Source organism: Aulonocara sp. 'chitande type north' Nkhata Bay, linkage group LG15 (assembly GCF_057382095.1).
Source record: "Aulonocara sp. 'chitande type north' Nkhata Bay isolate Kocher_YH1m ecotype deep benthic linkage group LG15, A_spYH_male_GT1.1, whole genome shotgun sequence".
Taxonomy (NCBI): Eukaryota; Metazoa; Chordata; class Actinopteri; order Cichliformes; family Cichlidae; genus Aulonocara; species Aulonocara sp. 'chitande type north' Nkhata Bay.
This window is the reverse complement of record NC_141358.1, coordinates 34,819,752-34,837,704: the sequence shown is the minus strand read 5'-3', so window position 1 is coordinate 34,837,704 and position 17,953 is coordinate 34,819,752. Positions and strand designations below refer to the sequence as shown.

The 17,953-nt window shown below is 42.1% G+C and overlaps 1 protein-coding gene and 1 non-coding gene across 3 annotated transcripts; both read left to right on the top strand.

Annotated features, from left to right (window-relative positions):
- The first annotated feature begins 524 nt into the window (after positions 1–524).
- slc25a3a (solute carrier family 25 member 3a) lies at positions 525–5,955 on the top strand. 2 transcript variants are annotated; one of them, XM_086263079.1, is made up of 8 exons: positions 525–684; positions 1,127–1,289; positions 3,011–3,135; positions 3,574–3,753; positions 4,012–4,193; positions 4,676–4,848; positions 5,017–5,127; positions 5,504–5,955. In XM_086263079.1, exons 2-8 carry the CDS (start codon positions 1,148–1,150, stop codon positions 5,662–5,664), a joined length of 1,074 nt encoding a protein of 357 aa, XP_086119205.1. In that variant the 5' UTR covers positions 525–684; positions 1,127–1,147; the 3' UTR covers positions 5,665–5,955. The 2 variants fall into 2 exon arrangements, with proteins under 2 accessions (XP_086119205.1, XP_086119207.1); XM_086263081.1 differs by lacking the exon at positions 3,011–3,135 and adding an exon at positions 2,040–2,164.
- LOC147313498 (small nucleolar RNA SNORA53) lies at positions 4,263–4,462 on the top strand. Its single transcript, XR_015125238.1, has one exon. It is a non-coding gene; the product is annotated as a small nucleolar RNA SNORA53 (small nucleolar RNA).
- Positions 5,956–17,953: the final 11,998 nt, after the last annotated feature.

The following is a 17,953-nucleotide window of genomic DNA, read 5'->3' as shown; positions in this document are numbered from 1 at the left end:
ATATATCTATACACACACATATATATATATATATATATATATATATATATATATATATATACACACACATATATATATATATATATATATATATATATATATATATATATATATAAAAAAAAATATTTTATACAGGACTTCATGAGTATTGTGCAACTGATACATAATTACGTGAACATATCCACTGTGTTTGTAGCCCATATCGTTAGCTTCATAGCATAATTGCCTAAGTCATTTGACTAAGTCAATGACTTAGGCACTTATGCTATGAAGCTAACGATATGTATTATCACAGCAGGGCTGCTGTACATCGAATGACCAGCAGATGTCAGTACTTCCAAAGGGGCTTCATCACACCTTCAGAGCAAAGCTTTACCCAGCCGGAACTTTGAGAACTAATTAGAACTATGAGAGGTGTTCCTCTCACAGTTCTAATTAGAAGTCACTCTATAGAACACAAACACCTGAATGTTGAATATAATATGACAGTCCAGTGTGTTTCAACTACCCAGTCTTACCTGTCGACAAGGACCGCCTTGATGACGACTGAAGACTTACTTCTTGTGCCCCACCTCCCACTATTGGTGACGTCACGAAAGGACAAATCATTTTAGCGCGAGGTCATTCGGCCTCTTCGAGCAGCCGGTTACAGCGAAGCGGAGGCGCCATCTTAGGACACTGAAAGTGAGTCGTGCTTTTCTTCTTCAGAGAGAACAGAGGAAAGAATTAATGGCGATTAGTTTGTTATGGACGTGTAACTGTCAAACCGCGATTCATGTTGAAAGGCGGGTTTATTTTATTTCTGTCTCTAATGTGAAGCGCAGACACTCCTCCTTTAGGTCGCGTTAGCTTGATGTAGCATAGCATTTTACCGTGTCGTTAAAGCCAGTGTAATGCTAGCCTGCCGTGCATTTTGAGCTCATGTACAGCTGGTTGGTAACCTTTCGGCGACTTTTATTAACGTTAGATAACTGTTGTAGTTTAGGTGCGTTGAGGTCATTAAGCCAAGATTTTCCTGCTGACAGTCAAACTAAGCTGAGCAGCACGTGACCCACTCTCGCGAGTGGGTTGGTTGTGTTAGCAGTTAGCTTAGCTCACGCTAACCTTGTCTCTCATTGCACTGCAGCTCCGCCGGCAGGACGCCACCATGTATCCCACTACACTGACGCAGATCGCCCGGGCCAACCCGTTCAGCGCCCCCCTCTTCACCCTGCAGAAAGTGGAAGAACCCCTCCAGAGCCATAAGGGCCAGAGGAGCCGACGATTGGCAGCAGCTGCCACCGTAGACGGTAAAGCCGGCCGAGACTCCGAAAGGTCGCTGCAAGGCTAGCGTTAGCTTAGCTGAGCAGATGTACCCGGTTGCGGCTAACTACTTTCGCACATTATATGTAGTCGGACTTACTATTTGAGCAGGCACGTGTACTCGATTTGTTTTATGTACGGGTTAGGTGGTCCGGAGGACTGTTGGATGATGATGTTGGAGCAGTCGGGCCTGCCCTGCATACAGGCCGCCCGTGGAGGACACGGAAGGACACAGCAGCGCTCAGCCTTTGCACAGCAATGCGCTGTTTGACACACTTTAAGGATTTTCTGAACGCTAATTATAACAAAAATGAATGTGACCCTGACTCTGAGCTGCTCAGGGGTCACCTTTGAAGGCAGATGGCGCAATGGCTGTGGTACACAGTACAACAGTGTTCTTATCTGGGGCCTTGCAGTCTGCAAACAGGTTTTCAGAGAACCAAGTCTCAGCACAAGATTTGAACTTCCTTCCCTGCTCAAGTCTAGGCCCAGCCATTTGACATCAAGCTTGGATCATTTGTTTTTGAAACAGAAACTGCAGTTTTTACGTTTGTTAGTGTTTGTTTAAGTTTGGAAGACAAAATATCCAATTTCCTAGTTAAATGATACGGGCAGTAAAAAGCTCTTTGGGTAAGAGGAAAAGTGGATGACAAACTTTCCATAAGCTCACTGCTCCAGACTCAGTCATGCTGAGCTCATATTGCCCTGTTCTTAAAGTCTGTCCTGTGTTTCTTCAGAGGGAGACAGTTGTGAGTTCGGCTCACAGAAGTATTTCATCCTGTGTGGCTTTGGTGGGATTCTGAGCTGTGGCACCACACACACAGCTGTCGTTCCCCTCGATCTGGTCAAATGCCGACTGCAGGTCTGTCGCTGCGGCTTGCTGCCATCGTCTTTGGCCCACTTACCATAATTCTGTTTGTCCTTTTAAAAAAAATTAATGCATCTTTCCATGGGAGAAATGTCACCAGCATAGTTGTGGTGAATTTGTTTTTGCCATTAGTTCCCATTAATCTGACATGTTGGAGTGATCATAACATACCTGCATGATTTTTCACGGTATTGTTAAATGAATGCCACCCACAGAAGAGGACCAGTGTCTGAAGGTCAGAAGGACCGACCTGAGGGAGAACAGTTTCTCTTTTGACAGTTTTATTACACACAGCTGAGTTTGGCTTAGGCAACACACTGACTGTTCATTAACAGGACTGCAAAGACAGCCGTACGTTTGATACGACAGTTTCTCTGCTGTGTGTAATCATTCCAATGAAATGAATATTGTTTTATTTCAGTTTAATCAGACCATGTTTTTAATCAGTTGGGGATCCTGCTAATGTTTTGCATTTGTTTTTAGACTTACTGACATATTGACGATCTGTTGGAAGTTTGAAGTGTGTTAAGAAAAGCAGTAAACGAGGAGAGAGAACTGCCTAACTGCAAAACATTACTGTGGTCCCTGACCGCTCATACTGAATTTGTACAGTGATTTGATCATACTGTCCTAATGATTGGTGGCATGTTGGTGACAGAGGCATCCATAATGGAAGGGTGTTGGCACTGAATTGAAACAGTTGCGACCTGGAGCAAAACACACTTATTTGGTGTTTCAGTGGTGACTCCTTCCATTACTTGGCCCTGTGTTTGTTGATTTTTGTCCTGTTGCATGTGACCTTGCATGCTGCATGTCTTTGTCCCCTCCCTTCTACCACAGAGGAAGTCAGCTGCGAGTTTGGCTCCTCAAAGTACTATGCTCTGTGTGGCTTTGGGGGTATCCTGAGTTGCGGCCTAACACACACAGCAGTGGTGCCCCTCGACCTTGTCAAGTGCCGTCTGCAGGTTTGTATGGAAGCTGAACCTCCCAGTAGCCAGCATCTACGCCAGCCTCTCAAACCTTCAACTAATGAGTATGTTAGCAAGGAGTCTACGAATTATTGTATATTAAAATAAATATCAGTCATTGAGTTGAAGTGACTTTGAACAAACAAAGACAACTGTTTGCTTCTTGAGAATGTGGATCCTGAGTGTACAAGAGCTTGTTAAACCAAGCAAAGCAGAAATGGACAAGTTTAATTAACAGTAAATGACTCTATTTGCCCTCACACAGTATTATTATAAGTGTTATTAACAGTAACCTGACATGAAAACAGACGTCTCCAGTCCAAGTATGTTCTTAGTGTCAGCCTTCTGGTGCTGGTTACCTGCAGACAACACTACCCCTAAAACCCCTGTGTTCAGAGCTGATATGGTGATCACGCCAGTGTTTCTGTTCCTTAGGTGAATCCTGATAAATACAAGAACATTGGCAATGGATTTGCAGTAACGGTGAGAGAAGATGGTGTCAGAGGTCTGGCAAAGGGCTGGGCTCCTACCTTCATTGGCTACTCCATGCAGGGACTCTGCAAGTTTGGTTTCTATGAAGTGTTCAAGATCCTCTACAGTGACCTGCTAGGAGAGGTGAGTGGAACTTTTTGACACTTGACTGGGAACGCCTGCCAAAGCAGGGTGGGCACGAGTCATGCTTCTGGTCTACAGAAGAAAGATGGGATGAGTTTAAAGGAGTCCTTTGAGCGTTTATTGACCATGAAGCTGCTCTGAGTTGTCACATTATTTTGGAGAAATCTGAACTGCCTTCTTCATGTGTGTAAATGCAGTGTAGGCTATGTGTGACTTGCTTGGAACTACTCTTATTTTCTCCCACTGTGTGACCAACAGGAGAATACGTACCTGTGGAGAACCTCCCTGTACCTGGCTGCCTCAGCTAGCGCAGAGTTCTTCGCTGACATCGCTCTGGCTCCAATGGAGGCTGCCAAAGTCCGTATCCAGACCCAGCCAGGCTATGCTAACACCCTCAGAGAGTGTGCCCCCAAGATGTATGCAGAGGAGGGCCTCTGGGCGTAAGTTTGTTCCATAACGTGTGGTAGCACTTGATTGAATAATTAAACGGAGAACAAGTTTGTGATGCTAACACGCTCCTTAGATCCACCTCTGGAGGGCGCTGTTCTCTGAGCAGAGCTCCTCAGCAGCTTTCTGGCTGTACAGTTGGAGGTGCTTGAGTCATTGGCGTGTGAGAACAGTCTACCTGTCCCCCAGCCCATCTGCTGCACTGGCAACCCTGTCACTGGGCAGGGATCTCCCAGTGCAGCGAGCCTGGGGGACGGACACATTCGACATAGTCTCTGCATAGAGCTGGAAGACAGTTTGGAGTGATTTTTTTTTTAATTTATTTTTTAAACTACATTTAACCAGCAAAATGTGTAAGCTACACAGGTACCTGAGCCTAAAACTTACTTTAAAATTAGGGGATATTTATCTCTATATGAAGTTCTAGTGCCAAGTGTCTCTGAGCTCATTCCTTGTTTTTTGCCTGTAATCCCAGTTTCTATAAAGGAGTGGCTCCCTTGTGGATGAGGCAGATCCCCTACACCATGATGAAGTTTGCCTGCTTTGAGCGAACTGTGGAGATGCTCTACAAGTATGTTGTCCCTAAGCCCCGCAGTGAGTGCACCAAACCTGAGCAGCTGGTCGTGACCTTTACGGCTGGTTACATTGGTGAGTTTGGGGATGTTTCCCTGCTGATGTTGATTAAATGCTGCCATGTATTTTGAGTAACTACTAGACCTTTAGTTGTAGCATGCAAAGTAAACTCCAATCATTTTTGCTGTATAAGGCTAGAAAATCAAGGTTGAGGTTTCTAATGTCTCGTTGCTTTGTGTGCAGCTGGTGTGTTCTGTGCCATCGTGTCCCACCCTGCTGACTCGGTCGTGTCTGTGCTGAACAAAGAGAAGGGCAGCACTGCTATGCAGGTCCTCAAGAGGCTGGGACCCAAAGGTTTGTATCAACATTATTTCAGTTGTTTCATCAGCAGTAGTATGAAACGAGGTTTAAGACCATCCACTGCTGGAGGAGCAGAGCTTCTCAGCAGCTCCTATGTTGTGGGAGGAGTTTGAGTCATGGCATACCTGCAATCAGGCCTCAGTTGTGTCTCAGGGGTTCAGGAGTGCAACTTTGTGAACAATTCACTTTTACACTGCTCACCTCCTGTACTTGGTTTACATTCAAGTAGGGTTGAATGATGACTTTGTGTCTAGCACATTTTTGTGTTCAGTGGATAGCAAAGTGGCTTTTGTGTCTACTGAAGTAGGACTTGATTGACCTGAACCACTGTTTTGTGAGGTGAGGAATAACGGACTGCTGTCTCTTTCAGGTGTGTGGAAGGGTCTTATTGCCCGTATCATCATGATTGGTACTCTGACAGCCCTGCAGTGGTTCATCTACGATTCTGTGAAGGTGTACTTCCGCCTGCCACGCCCCCCTCCACCTGAGATGCCCGAGTCCCTGAAGAAGAAGCTCGGTCTTACAGAGTAACCCATCTTGTCACTGAGCTGCATTCTCCAGAAGCAACACATTTAAACCCCCAAATTCCTACAGCACACAGCAGCCACTGTATTTATGTCCTCAGCTCCTGCTGCTCTTCAGGGCCCAGGGGTGCTACTTCTCATGTATATTTAAAAGCAAAACGGGCGAGAAGATGGAGCCGTCACTCTTGGCTGATCAAGGGTCTGACATAATTTTTCTCTGTAGAAACATCAGTCTGGTTTTATCAGTTCCTGTCCTTAGATTATTTGGAAATTCTAATTAAATATTTCCTGGAAAACACCTGTTGTCTGTTTCTGCTTTGAATTAAAGCGTTTGTTTTTAAGGTTATACAACATCTATCACAGTGCATCTGCCCTGTGCAGGAATATCAATTTTAAAGGAGCGCTACTGCTATAACTGGGAAGGTTCTGTGTATTACACTGAAATTTGCAGTGGTTTAAGGTGGTGTAGTTGTGATGCATCATATGCTGCTAGTTTCAGTTGCCTGAGGTCATCAGCATGGAGAACCAGATTTCTGTCAACTGTTTGCGTAGTGTAATACACTCACTGGAAGATCGGTACATTTTAATTAGAGATGACTGACTAGTCTTTGTTCACTGTTCAAGGTGTTCTTGGTGGGCCTGTGTTTTAGAGTACCACCAGAGGGAGGTCTTACTCCACCTTCAGGCTGAAGAAGTTGAGAGGGATGTTTCTCCTACCGAAAATGCTATGGAATTATATTTGGGTACGAAGGGAGAAAAATATATCATCTGAGCAAATAACTTCATTTGATGGCCACATTTGTTGTCACTCATGCAATCAACAACCTACCCATGCAGAACTCTGCAGCAATGCACACAAACCATTCAATATGCTGCGCAAGCACTGCTGCAGTTTGATGCACTCACTCTATGAATCAAGTGACTGGAGGGCAGAGCCCAAAGGAAGAGAACTCACAATGCAATTGGCCACACATAAGCAGTGTTCAGAATGAAGTTTCCCAATTATCAACAGTTGCTGTGCAGTAGTAGAAAGATTGACCATTGTCACTTTAATGCTGAAGAACAGACCTTTTCTGATTTTTTTTTTTTTTCTCCTTCAAAAAATTATAGTGAGCATCAGGAAAGATCCTTATTTAGCAAATATAAACCTGGCCATTTCATTACCATACCCCACAACCTTAAATTTGAAACTATTGACAATTTAAGTGTAAAGTTAAATGATTACTAGCATCTTAGCTGCCTTTTCTTTTAAAAGCCACACTATTAGCCATAGTTGATGGTCACATAGGCATTCATTTTACTCTTTTACCACGTTAATTTTACCTTAATCACTCAGCTGTTGGGACTGCGGTCCTCTACTTCTAGTTGGCTAGAAGTAGGCCCATAGGCTGTGCCTATGAGACCTGCTTACTATTTGTTGTTGGTATTTATACACCTCTCTGCATTTAATTATTAGTTATTATAATATCTGGAGTCCAGAGGAGGTCTTTGTCCAGTCTTCCTCCCCTCACGCCACCCAGTCGCTGCCCCTCCCTAAGCAAGTCAAGTCAAGTGGCTTCATTGTCATTCCAACCATGTGCAGTGGTACAGTACACAGTGAAACGAGACCATGAAGCTACATATGACATATAACAGACAATCAACACAGGACTTTACAAAGTTCAATGTGCAAAAATTGCAAATAAACAAAACAAAGAGTGCAACACCAGACAGAGCAGAACGATATAGACACAACAGTGGAAACTGAGCATTGTACAAAAAGTAACTTGGAGGTGTGTGTGTGTGTCAGTGCAGTTACTCAGTGTTCAGGAGTCTGACGGCCTGGGGGAAGAAACTGTTCGGCAGTCTGGCAGTGACGGCCCGAATGCTCTGGTACCTCTTGCCAGAAGGCAGCAGGGTGAAGAGTGTATGTGAGGGGTGCGTGGGGTCCTCCACAATGCTGGTGGCTTTGCGGATGCAGTGGGTGTGATAGGTGTCTATGATGGAGGGAAGAGAAGTTCTCCGCCAGGTGGACACCAAGGAATTTGGTGCTCTTGACAGCCTCCACAGATGCTCCATCAATGTTAAGTGGACAGTGATCTCTCTGTGCTCTCCTGAAATCTTTTGTTTTGTCCACATTCAGACACAGGTTGTTGACTCTACACCAGTCCATTAGATGTTGCACCTCCTCTCTGCATGCTGGTGTGAGATTATAGCATAACATATGATCAATTATTCCATTGTCCTCATCTCAGACTGTGGTTGATGGTTAAAGTCAAAAGCTGGAATTGTGCAATAGATATTGTTCATTACTGATAGATCCTATTTTCTAGTACAAATGGCACAGTTTTGTGTGTGTGAGAGAGAAAGACAATTTAGAATTTTATTTTTATATTTTTTTGCTCTATAAAAGTGATTGATTCTACTATTAAATATCCAAGGAACCAAAAGTAAGCTGTCTGACAGCATAGTGCTGTACTCGGGTGATATAGTACTGTGAGGTCTGAGGAATATAAGATGGGGCCTGATTATTCAAGACCTTCTATGTGAGGAAAAGGGTTTTTAATTTGCTTCTGGATTACCAGGGAGCCACTGCTTCCTGTTAAATTTTGCAGATACATTTGCATGCATCCACTATCATACGCTCACGTTGTGCCTCATGATCCTAATAGTGCATTTGCTAAAATGATGTAGTAGAGCTGTGGAACATAAAAATCAGACACTGCATTTCAAACTGAGTTAAAAGGAACTACTGTGTCACAAATGAAATGATAGCGCCTAGCAGATTTACCTGATGCTCATCTAATGGGCCTGAGCCTGGCCTGGGTCACAGAAACTCCCCCTTACACACACACACACACACAGTGTGCTGTTGTACTGATGGTGTCATTACAATCCATTTGTTGCCCACAAAATGGGCAGCTTCTACACTGGCAGCAATAGTGTTGTCTTCTATTGGGATAAGGTTGCATCTCAGTGGGTACAACAGGGCCGCCTGGCAGGATAAGGTTGCCGGGGGTCATGGGAAATGGAGTCTATTTATGTGTTCCCTGTTTGTGAGGCAACACTGTCATCTGTGAATGATTGAATAAAACATCAACACTATGGGGGATAAAAAGGTTTGTCAGACGCTCAGTTTACTCATCTCCTCTTTTTGGGTGGATCGCTCCAGTAATTTCCACGTTTAGGTAGAATACGAAGAATCCATTGATTTGATAAACTAACAGGGTTATTGCACATGCTGCTTGAACAGTATGTGTGGCCTATTTTAGTACTCCATCTCCAGCACGTCCCACTGTTGATGGAAATAGCAGTGGGCTCCATCAGGGACAGTCAGGGTTTAGCCTTCATTATCAGGTCCACTTTCAACTATGTTTCCATTGCACTGCGCCAAGTCCACACAGACAGGCAGATCATGCACCGAGGACCCCGTAAACTTGCTTTTTTCCTTTCTTTCTCTCTTTCTGTTTTGAGTTTTAAAAAAGTGTTTGTGCACTTTAGAGTCCAAAAGATTTCAGTTTTTAAAATATTTTTACTGAACACTGTAATGTGTCCTATGAAAAAACATATTAGATAACCTGCAAACGACTAAAAAACAAATGTATATGGATTGTTACAAACTTTATCATTTAGTGTTATTTTACATTAACAGTATTTTTGCCAACGTGAATGGTTGAACGAGGGCACTGGGTATTTCTGTCGCACCCTGTCCAAAGATTAAACCAAAGTTGAACTGTGTAGCATTAACTTGACTCACCTTGTCTGAAGGAAGAGAAAACCTTCTAATTAGCAGATGATTTGCTCTACCTCCTTAGCTACAGGCACCTCATGACAACAAAGGAGTTGGAACATTCTGACTGCCCTCGAGTTGCTCAACCTGGGGTCCAGACTTAAAGCTGATTACTCCAGAGCAGGGGTGTCAAACTCATTTTACATGATAGGCCACCTATCACTCTTAAGAAATATCTTTAGCAGTGCACATTCAGGCCTGTGAGACTCATTTAGACACTCAGACACTGAGCCATAGCTGTGTGCTACATGCAGACATTTCTGCATCTATGCCATTCAAAGACACTTTGTATATACTTTAAGTAATATTCAATACTAAACTGTCACTTTAGTCTTTTTCAAGGAAGCAAATTTTTAACTCTGTATTGTCAGAACCCCCCCCCCCCAACTATTTTTATGGATTTGCTACTACTAGGGAGACACACACGAGGTTTAAGGCCTGGACAAATTTGAATCCTGCACAATGGAAAATAGCTGAAAAGAAAAACGGGTATGACTTTATCCAGGTCCTAGTCTTATAAAGTCTGCACTCAGCTTTGCGGTTTACAATAACAATATTACTGAAATTTAGCCAGATGCTGCTCATTTTATGTTTTCTTTCGTTTCTTTACTCTTTCAATTCAATTCAATTCAATTCAATTTTATTTATATAGCGCCAAATCACAACAAAAGTCGCCTCAAGGCGCTTCATAGATACAGAGAAAAACCCAACAATCATATGACCCCCTATGAGCAAGCACTTTGGCGACAGTGGGAAGGAAAAACTCCCTTTTAACAGGAAGAAACCTCCGGCAGAACCAGGCTCAGGGAGGGGCGGCCATCTGCTGCGACCGGTTGGGGTGAGAGAAGGAAGACAGGATAAAGACATGCTGTGGAAGAGAGACAGAGGTTAATAACAGATATGATTCAATGCAGAGAGGTCTATTAATACATAGTGAGTGAGAAAGGTGACTGGAAAGGAAAAACTCAATGCATCATGGGAATCCCCCGGCAGCCTACATCTATTGCAGCATAACAAAGGGAGGATTCAGGGTCACCTGGTCCAGCCCTAACTATATGCTTTAGAAAAAAGGAAAGTTTTAAGCCTAATCTTAAAAGTAGAGATAGTGTCTGTCTCCCGAATCCAAACTGGAAGCTGGTTCCACAGAAGAGGGGCCTGAAAACTGAAGGCTCTCCCTCCCATTCTACTTTTAAATACTCTAGGAACAACAAGTAGGCCTGCAGAGCGAGAGCGGAGCGCTCTAATAGGGTGATATGGTACTACAAGGTCATTAAGATAAGATGGGGCCTGATTATTTAAGACCTTGTATGTGAGGAGCAGGATTTTGAATTCAATTCTGGATTTAACAGGAAGCCAATGAAGGGAAGCCAAAACAGGAGAAATATGCTCTCTCTTTCTAGTCCCTGTCAGGACTCTTGCTGCAGCATTTTGGATTAGCTGAAGGCTTTTCAGTGAGTTTTTTGGACATCCTGATAATAATGAATTACAGTAGTCCAGCCTGGAAGTAATAAATGCATGAACTAGTTTTTCAGCGTCACTCTGAGACAGGATATTTCTAATTTTAGAGATGTTGCGCAAATGGAAGAAAGCAGTCTTACATATTTGTTTAATATGTGCGTTGAAGGACATGTCCTGGTCAAAAATGACTCCAAGGTTCCTCACCGCGTTACTGGAGGCCAAGGTAATGCCATCCAGAGTAAGAATCTGATTAGATATCATATTTCTAAGATTTTCAGGGCCGAGTACAATAACCTCAGTTTTATCTGAATTAAGAAGCAGAAAGTTAGCGGCCATCCAGGTCTTTATGTCTTTAAGACATTCCTGCAGTTTAACTAATTGGTGTGTGTTATCTGGCTTCATGGACAGATAGAGCTGGGTGTCATCTGCATAGCAGTGAAAATGTATGCTATGTCTTCTAATGATACTGCCTAAGGGAAGCATGTATAATGTAAACAGAATTGGTCCTAGCACTGAACCCTGTGGAACTCCATAATTAACCTCAGTGTGTGAAGAGGACTCTCCATTTACATGCACGAATTGGAGTCTATTAGATAGATATGATACAAACCACTGCAGCGCAGTACTTGTAATACCTACAGCATGTTCTAATCGCTCTAATAGGATATTATGATCAACAGTATCGAACGCTGCACTGAGGTCTAGCAGGACAAGCACAGAGATGAGTCCACTGTCAGAGGCCATAAGAAGATCATTTGTAACCTTCACTAAAGCTGTTTCTGTGCTGTGCTGAGCTCTGAAACCTGACTGAAACTCTTCAAATAAACCATTCCTCTGCAGATGATCTGTTAGCTGTTTGACAACTACTCTTTCAAGGATTTTTGATATGAAAGGAAGGTTGGAGATTGGCCTATAATTAGCTAAGACTGCTGGGTCTAGAGATGGCTTTTTGAGTAAAGGTTTAACTACAGCCAGCTTGAAGGCCTGTGGTACATAGCCGATCATTAGAGATAGGTTGATCATATTTAAGATCGAAGAATTAATTAATGGCAGGACTTCTTTGAGCAGTTTTGTAGGAATGGGGTCTAAAAGACACGTTGATGGTTTGGAGGAAGTAATTATTGAAGTTAACTCAGAAAGATCAATTGGAGAAAAAGAGTCTAACTTAATATCAATGGTACTAAGAGTAGCTGTAGATAATATTACATCTGTGGGATGATTATTGGTAATTTTTTCTCTAATGATAAAAATTTTATTTGTGAAGAAGTTCATGAAGTCATTACTAGTTAACGTTAAAGGGATGGTTGGCTCAAAAGAGCTCTGACTTTTTGTCAGCCTGGCTACAGTGCTGAAGAGAAACCTAGGGTTGTTCTTATTTTCTTCAATCAGTGATGAATAGTAAGATGTTCTGGCTTTGCGGAGGGCTTTCTTATAAAGCAGCAAACTATTTCTCCAGGCTAAATGATGATCCTCTAGATTTGTGACACGCCATTTCCTCTCCAGATTACGAGTCATCTGCTTTAGGGTACGTGTTTCAGAATTATACCACGGAGTCAGGTACTTCTGATTTGAGGCCTTAGTTTTCACAGGAGCTACAGTATCCAGAGTCGTACGTAGTGAGGAGGTGAAATTATTAACAAGATAATCGACCTCTGTTGGGGTAGCGTTCAGATAGCTGCTTTGCTCTGTGTTGGTACAGGGCATTGAAGATGATAACAGTGGGTGGATTATATTCTTAAACTTAGTTACAGTGCTTTCAGAAAGACATCTACTTTGATAAAGTCTACTCTTCACCGCTGTGTAATCAATTATTGTAAAAGTAAATGTTATCAGGAAATGATCAGACAGGAGAGGGTTTTCAGGAAACACTGTTAAATGTTCAGGTTCGATGCCATATGTTAAAACAAGATCTAGAGTGTGATTAAAGTGGTGGGTGGGTTCTTTTACATTTTGAGAGAAACCAATTGAGTCTAATAACAGATTAAATGCCATGTTGAGGCTGTCATTTTTAGCATCTACATGGATGTTAAAATCACCCACAATAATTATTTTATCTGAGCTCAGAACTAAATCAGATAAAAACTCTGAGAAATCAGACAGAAACTCTGTGTAAGGCCCAGGTGGACGATAGATGATAACAAGTAAGACTGGTTTCTGAGTTTCACAGCTGGGGTGGACAATGTTAAGCATCAGGCTTTCAAATGAATTAAAAGTCTGTCTTGGTCTTTCATTAATTAATAGGCTGGTGTGAAAAATTGCTGCCACACCGCCCCCTCGGCCTGTGCTTCGAGATTTCTGGTAGTTAGAATGGCTCGGGGGTGTTGATTCATTTAAACTAACATAATCATCCTGCTGCAACCAGGTTTCTGTAAGGCAGAGTAAATCAATTTGTTGATCAATTATTAAGTCATGTACTAACAGAGACTTGGAGGAGAGAGACCTAATATTTAATAATCCACATTTCACTGTTTTACTCTTTGGTTCAGATGTGGATACTGTATTGTTCTTTCTTTGTGATTGTTTATGTTTAAGTTGTTTGTTGCTGGTTTTTAGTTTGTTTTTTGTCTTTTTGGAAGCTGACACAGTCTCTATGGAGATGGGTTTTTGGGGGGGTAGCAGGAGGAGAGAAGCTGCAGAGAAGCGTGTAAGACTGCAACTCTGCTTCCTGGTCCCAACTCTGGATAGTCATATTTTGGGGGGTTTAATAAATTTGTCCATATTTCTAGAAATGAGAGCTGCTCCATCCAAAGTGGGATGGATGCCGTCTCTCCTAACAAGACCAGGTTTCCTCCAGAAGGTTTGCCAATTATCTATGAAGCCCACATCGTTTCTGGGACACCACTCAGACAGCCAGCAATTTAAGGAGAACATGCGGCTAAACATGTCACTCCTGGTCTGATTGGGGAGGGGACCAGAGAAAACTACAGAGTCCGACATTGTTTTGGCAAAGTTGCACACCGATTCAATATTGATTTTAGTGACCTCCGATTGGCGTAACCGGGTGTCATTACTGCCGACGTGAATTATGATTTTACTGAATTTACGTTTACCCTTAGCCAGCAGTTTTAAATTTCCTTCAATGTCGCCTGCTCTGGCCCCTGGAAGACAATTGACTATGGTTGCCGGTGTCTCTAGCTTCACATGTCTGAGAACAGAATCGCCAATTACCAGAGTTTGACCCCCGGCGGGTGTGTCGCCGAGTGGGGAAAAACGGTTAGACACATGAACGGGTTGGTGGTTTCCCGAGATGCTTGCATTTAAATCCGGTGTTGTGCCAAAAATGATCGCCAGCTGCCAAAAACCGATTTCCGGTATTTGCCAAAAACTGATTGCTCCTATTTAAACTGCTATAAATAACTTGTTGGTCTATAATACGTGAAACATATGTCAAATGTATCCCTCATCATCTTAAGCCACAAACAACAATCCTGTAAAAAGGTAGAAGCCACAATCAGTATTTGGCAGTGGCTTTTATATATCCTTTATTTATCTTGACATTAAAAATGTCTTTTTTTTTTAAGTTCAAGTTGACAGCGGAAATTGCAACAAATATAAAAAATAGTTCTGTAAACATATTTTAAGTGGACAAAAAGGACCGGATTGGTTATAATCTAAGTACAATAAGACAGAGCTATAAAGATACTTGAAAAACAGGTCATTTTTAAATTTTATATGTAACCCCTTTGTAAACCCTGTTCACCGAAGTCTATTTACCAACATACGTAAGGATATTACACATAAAAAAAACATACGGAAACATTGGAAAACAGTTTTGGGCGCAACACCGGCTCCCGGCTGTCCCCTATCTTCTTTTACATGTTCCCAGTCTGTCTTTGCATGTGATTGGCCGCATGATATGCCCATCAAAATAAAGTCCCGCCCCTGCTAGCATGGATCAGCAGGGCTCCAGGACTGAAGATTCGACTATTAATAACGGACATATGAAATTATATAATTGTTAAGCTGTGTCCCAAAACCTAGGCCGCATCTTTCGAGGACCCGGCCTTCGCGGTCTGCGTGGACCGGGTCCTAGTTTAATTATCACATGGAGAGGAATAACATTCCAAGTGGAGTTGAGATATTTTTGTACATTTTTTACCCAATTAATGATAAATGTGTTGTTTAAAGTGCTAAAATCCAGAAAGTTTAGACCGCCTTTATCATATGTGTTCAAGAGAACAAGTTTCCTTAAATACTGAGTCTTATTTCTCCACACAAAGCTAAAGAGCATCTTGTCAGTGTCATTTAGAATAGAATAGAATAATCCTTTAATTGGCCCCTAAGGGGAAATTTGTGTGTAACAGCAGCAAGAAAGACACATATACAAACAAACAGTACACAAGACACAGAACAGAAACATACAGTTTTTACATATTTACACCAAGGACAATGGTTCTGTTGGAGTGAATTGTTAAATGTTGTCATTTTTATGCCACCTCTGATGAAAGGAATTCCACTGTCCTTCCCCCAAGATTCTCGAGGTTCTGGGTGGGGGGCTGTAGTGTTTTATTACAGACACATCCTTGTGCTTTTTGATCTAAGCTTCCTGTGGTCAGCAGGAGGTCACACACACACACACACACACACACACACACACACACACACACACACACACACACACACACACACACGCACACATTCTTACAGAAGTTCACACATATACATACAATGCCTGGTCTTAGGACCATGTGGGCGTTGCTTTGCTGTGATGTGTTTTGTGTGAACTGTCTCTCAATAAAAGGCAGCGGGAGGAAGCCAGATTTGGGGTCATTTTCGTGGTGGACACAGACGAGGCCTCCCTTGCGCAAGTAATCGATCGATCGACTGTCTTGTTTTCTTCATGATGAATAAGTCTCTAGAATTAGCGAGGCTTGTGGAAACACAGACCCAGCAGTTACCAAAAGCAGAGTACTGTATCATTATTGAATTAAATTAAATTAAATACAGATAAGAGGCAAAACCTGGTTATAGTGTGAATCGGTTGATAAAATAGTGCAAGTTACAGTGCTGATGTAAACATCTATGTTTGTTGGGAGCAGTTCTGAGTCTGACAGCTGCAGAAGAGGAAGGACCTGCGAAACACTCCTTCATGCATCGAGAATGCAGCAGTCTGTCACTGAAGGAGCTCTGCAGTTCAGCAACATTTAAGAGTTTTTTTCTCCTCATGGATAGACAGAGCTGCATATATTAATCGTAAAATTCGCTCTGCTTTGGTGATCAAAACTCTTCCTCTTAAGAAGAGATCTCTAGGGGCCACTGGTTTAGTCTACTTTGAGTTTTCTGGAAGACAGATTTCACATTTAAGGATGTTCCTCTTGGTTGATCCTTAGTAATTATTATTCCCAAGTATCTCACTTCATTTTTAACTTGTATAGTACAAATAGATGTACTGAAATATTCCTTAAGTTCACACTTGTTAATATTCAGATCTACGCCAGAAGCTCTAGAGAACGCTTCCAGAGCTGCAGACGTGTTTTTGGTTCATCAGAAAAACAGCAGTATCATCAGCCATTTGACTGATTATCAGATTTCTGTCCAGCAGTGAGATACATGTGAGATCTAAAGATCTTGTAAAAAGAGGTACAGAGATGCAGGGCATCCTTGTCTAATGCCTCTTGACAGATCAACTTTAGGACAGGTTCCACTAATTAGTTTCACTGAGCCATTGCCGTTTCTGTATAGAGTCTCTATGGATTAACAACAGTAACTTTCAAAACCAAATTTATGTAAGGACTGTACAATGGACTGGTGTTCCACAGTGTCAAAGGCTTTATAAAAATCTAAAAAATAACATGAATCAGAATCAGAATAATCAGGTAAATGGTCTTCGTGAGTTTGGGAATCAGTGTGGTCAGTCACTGAGTCATAGTGAGTGGAAGACTTTCTTCATTGAGACGTTCCTTCACATAAAAACGAGCTAGCTCAGTAGCAAAAACCTCATGAAATTCTGCAGCTAGACTGTCTGTTCCTGGTGATTTGTTATTTTTGAGAAGATTAATAGTGCTCTACACCACTTACTGTGACTGCATATCATTTAAGGTCCTAGTAGAAATGGAATTCAGCAAGGAGTCTGCTGAGGCCTGTGGGAAATTGGATCTTTAAAGTTGTTTATAGAAGATAAAGATCTCTCCTGGTCAAAAAAACACAGCATCATGGTCAGTAAAGCCCTACAGCGACTCTACTTCCTCCACAAACTGAGGAGAGCAAGAACTTCGACCCCCATTATGAGCACCTTCTAGTGAAGCATTGTTGAGATTATCCTCGCCAGCTGTATCACTGTGTGGTACGGCTCCTGCACTGGGTCCTGTTGGAAAAAGCTACAAAGAGTAGTGAGAGCAGTGGAGAGGATTGTGGGTACTTCTTTTTCCTCCCTCCAGGACATCTGCTGCACCTGCCTCACCTTAAAAGCCTTCTGCATTACAGGTGACTCCACTCGTCCGTCCAACAGTCTTTTCAGTTTGCTGCCATCGGGATGGCAAACTGTTGTGTATATAAGATTGTATTGTTCTCAGGGCTGGACTGGGACAAAAAATCAGCCCGGGCATTTTGACTAGTGACCGGCCCACCATGGTATTACAGGAAAATCCATAAAGCCTTTATAATAAACTTAAACCTACACCAGCCTCCCTATTCTGGTATTCTAAACAGTACTTAGCAAAAATATAAAACAACTTAATTTATAATTACATATACCTAACTAATAGGGTTGCCAACTCCCAGCAAAGAAAGAAAAAAAAGGGAACCACTCCCGTACCCTCTGCCTCAAGATGCTTAATTGACAAAACTGATTTTAATTTAATGCACGTATAAAACAAATGCACAGAAATCTATTCTTTTTCTCCAGTAATTAAATAGATTCAACATCTTTCTTCAACAGAATTGCAGACTGCACAGATGGTACCTTCCCAAAGGAAAGAATACTATAACTTACAAGGGTATATACTAGACTTAATATTTACTGAATACTATAATGGATTTCTGTACATTTTACATCAGATGAAAACTTTGGTTGTAAGATTCAGATAATTATTTATTAAAAGCTAGACATTTTAAATAAGAATAAGAAAGA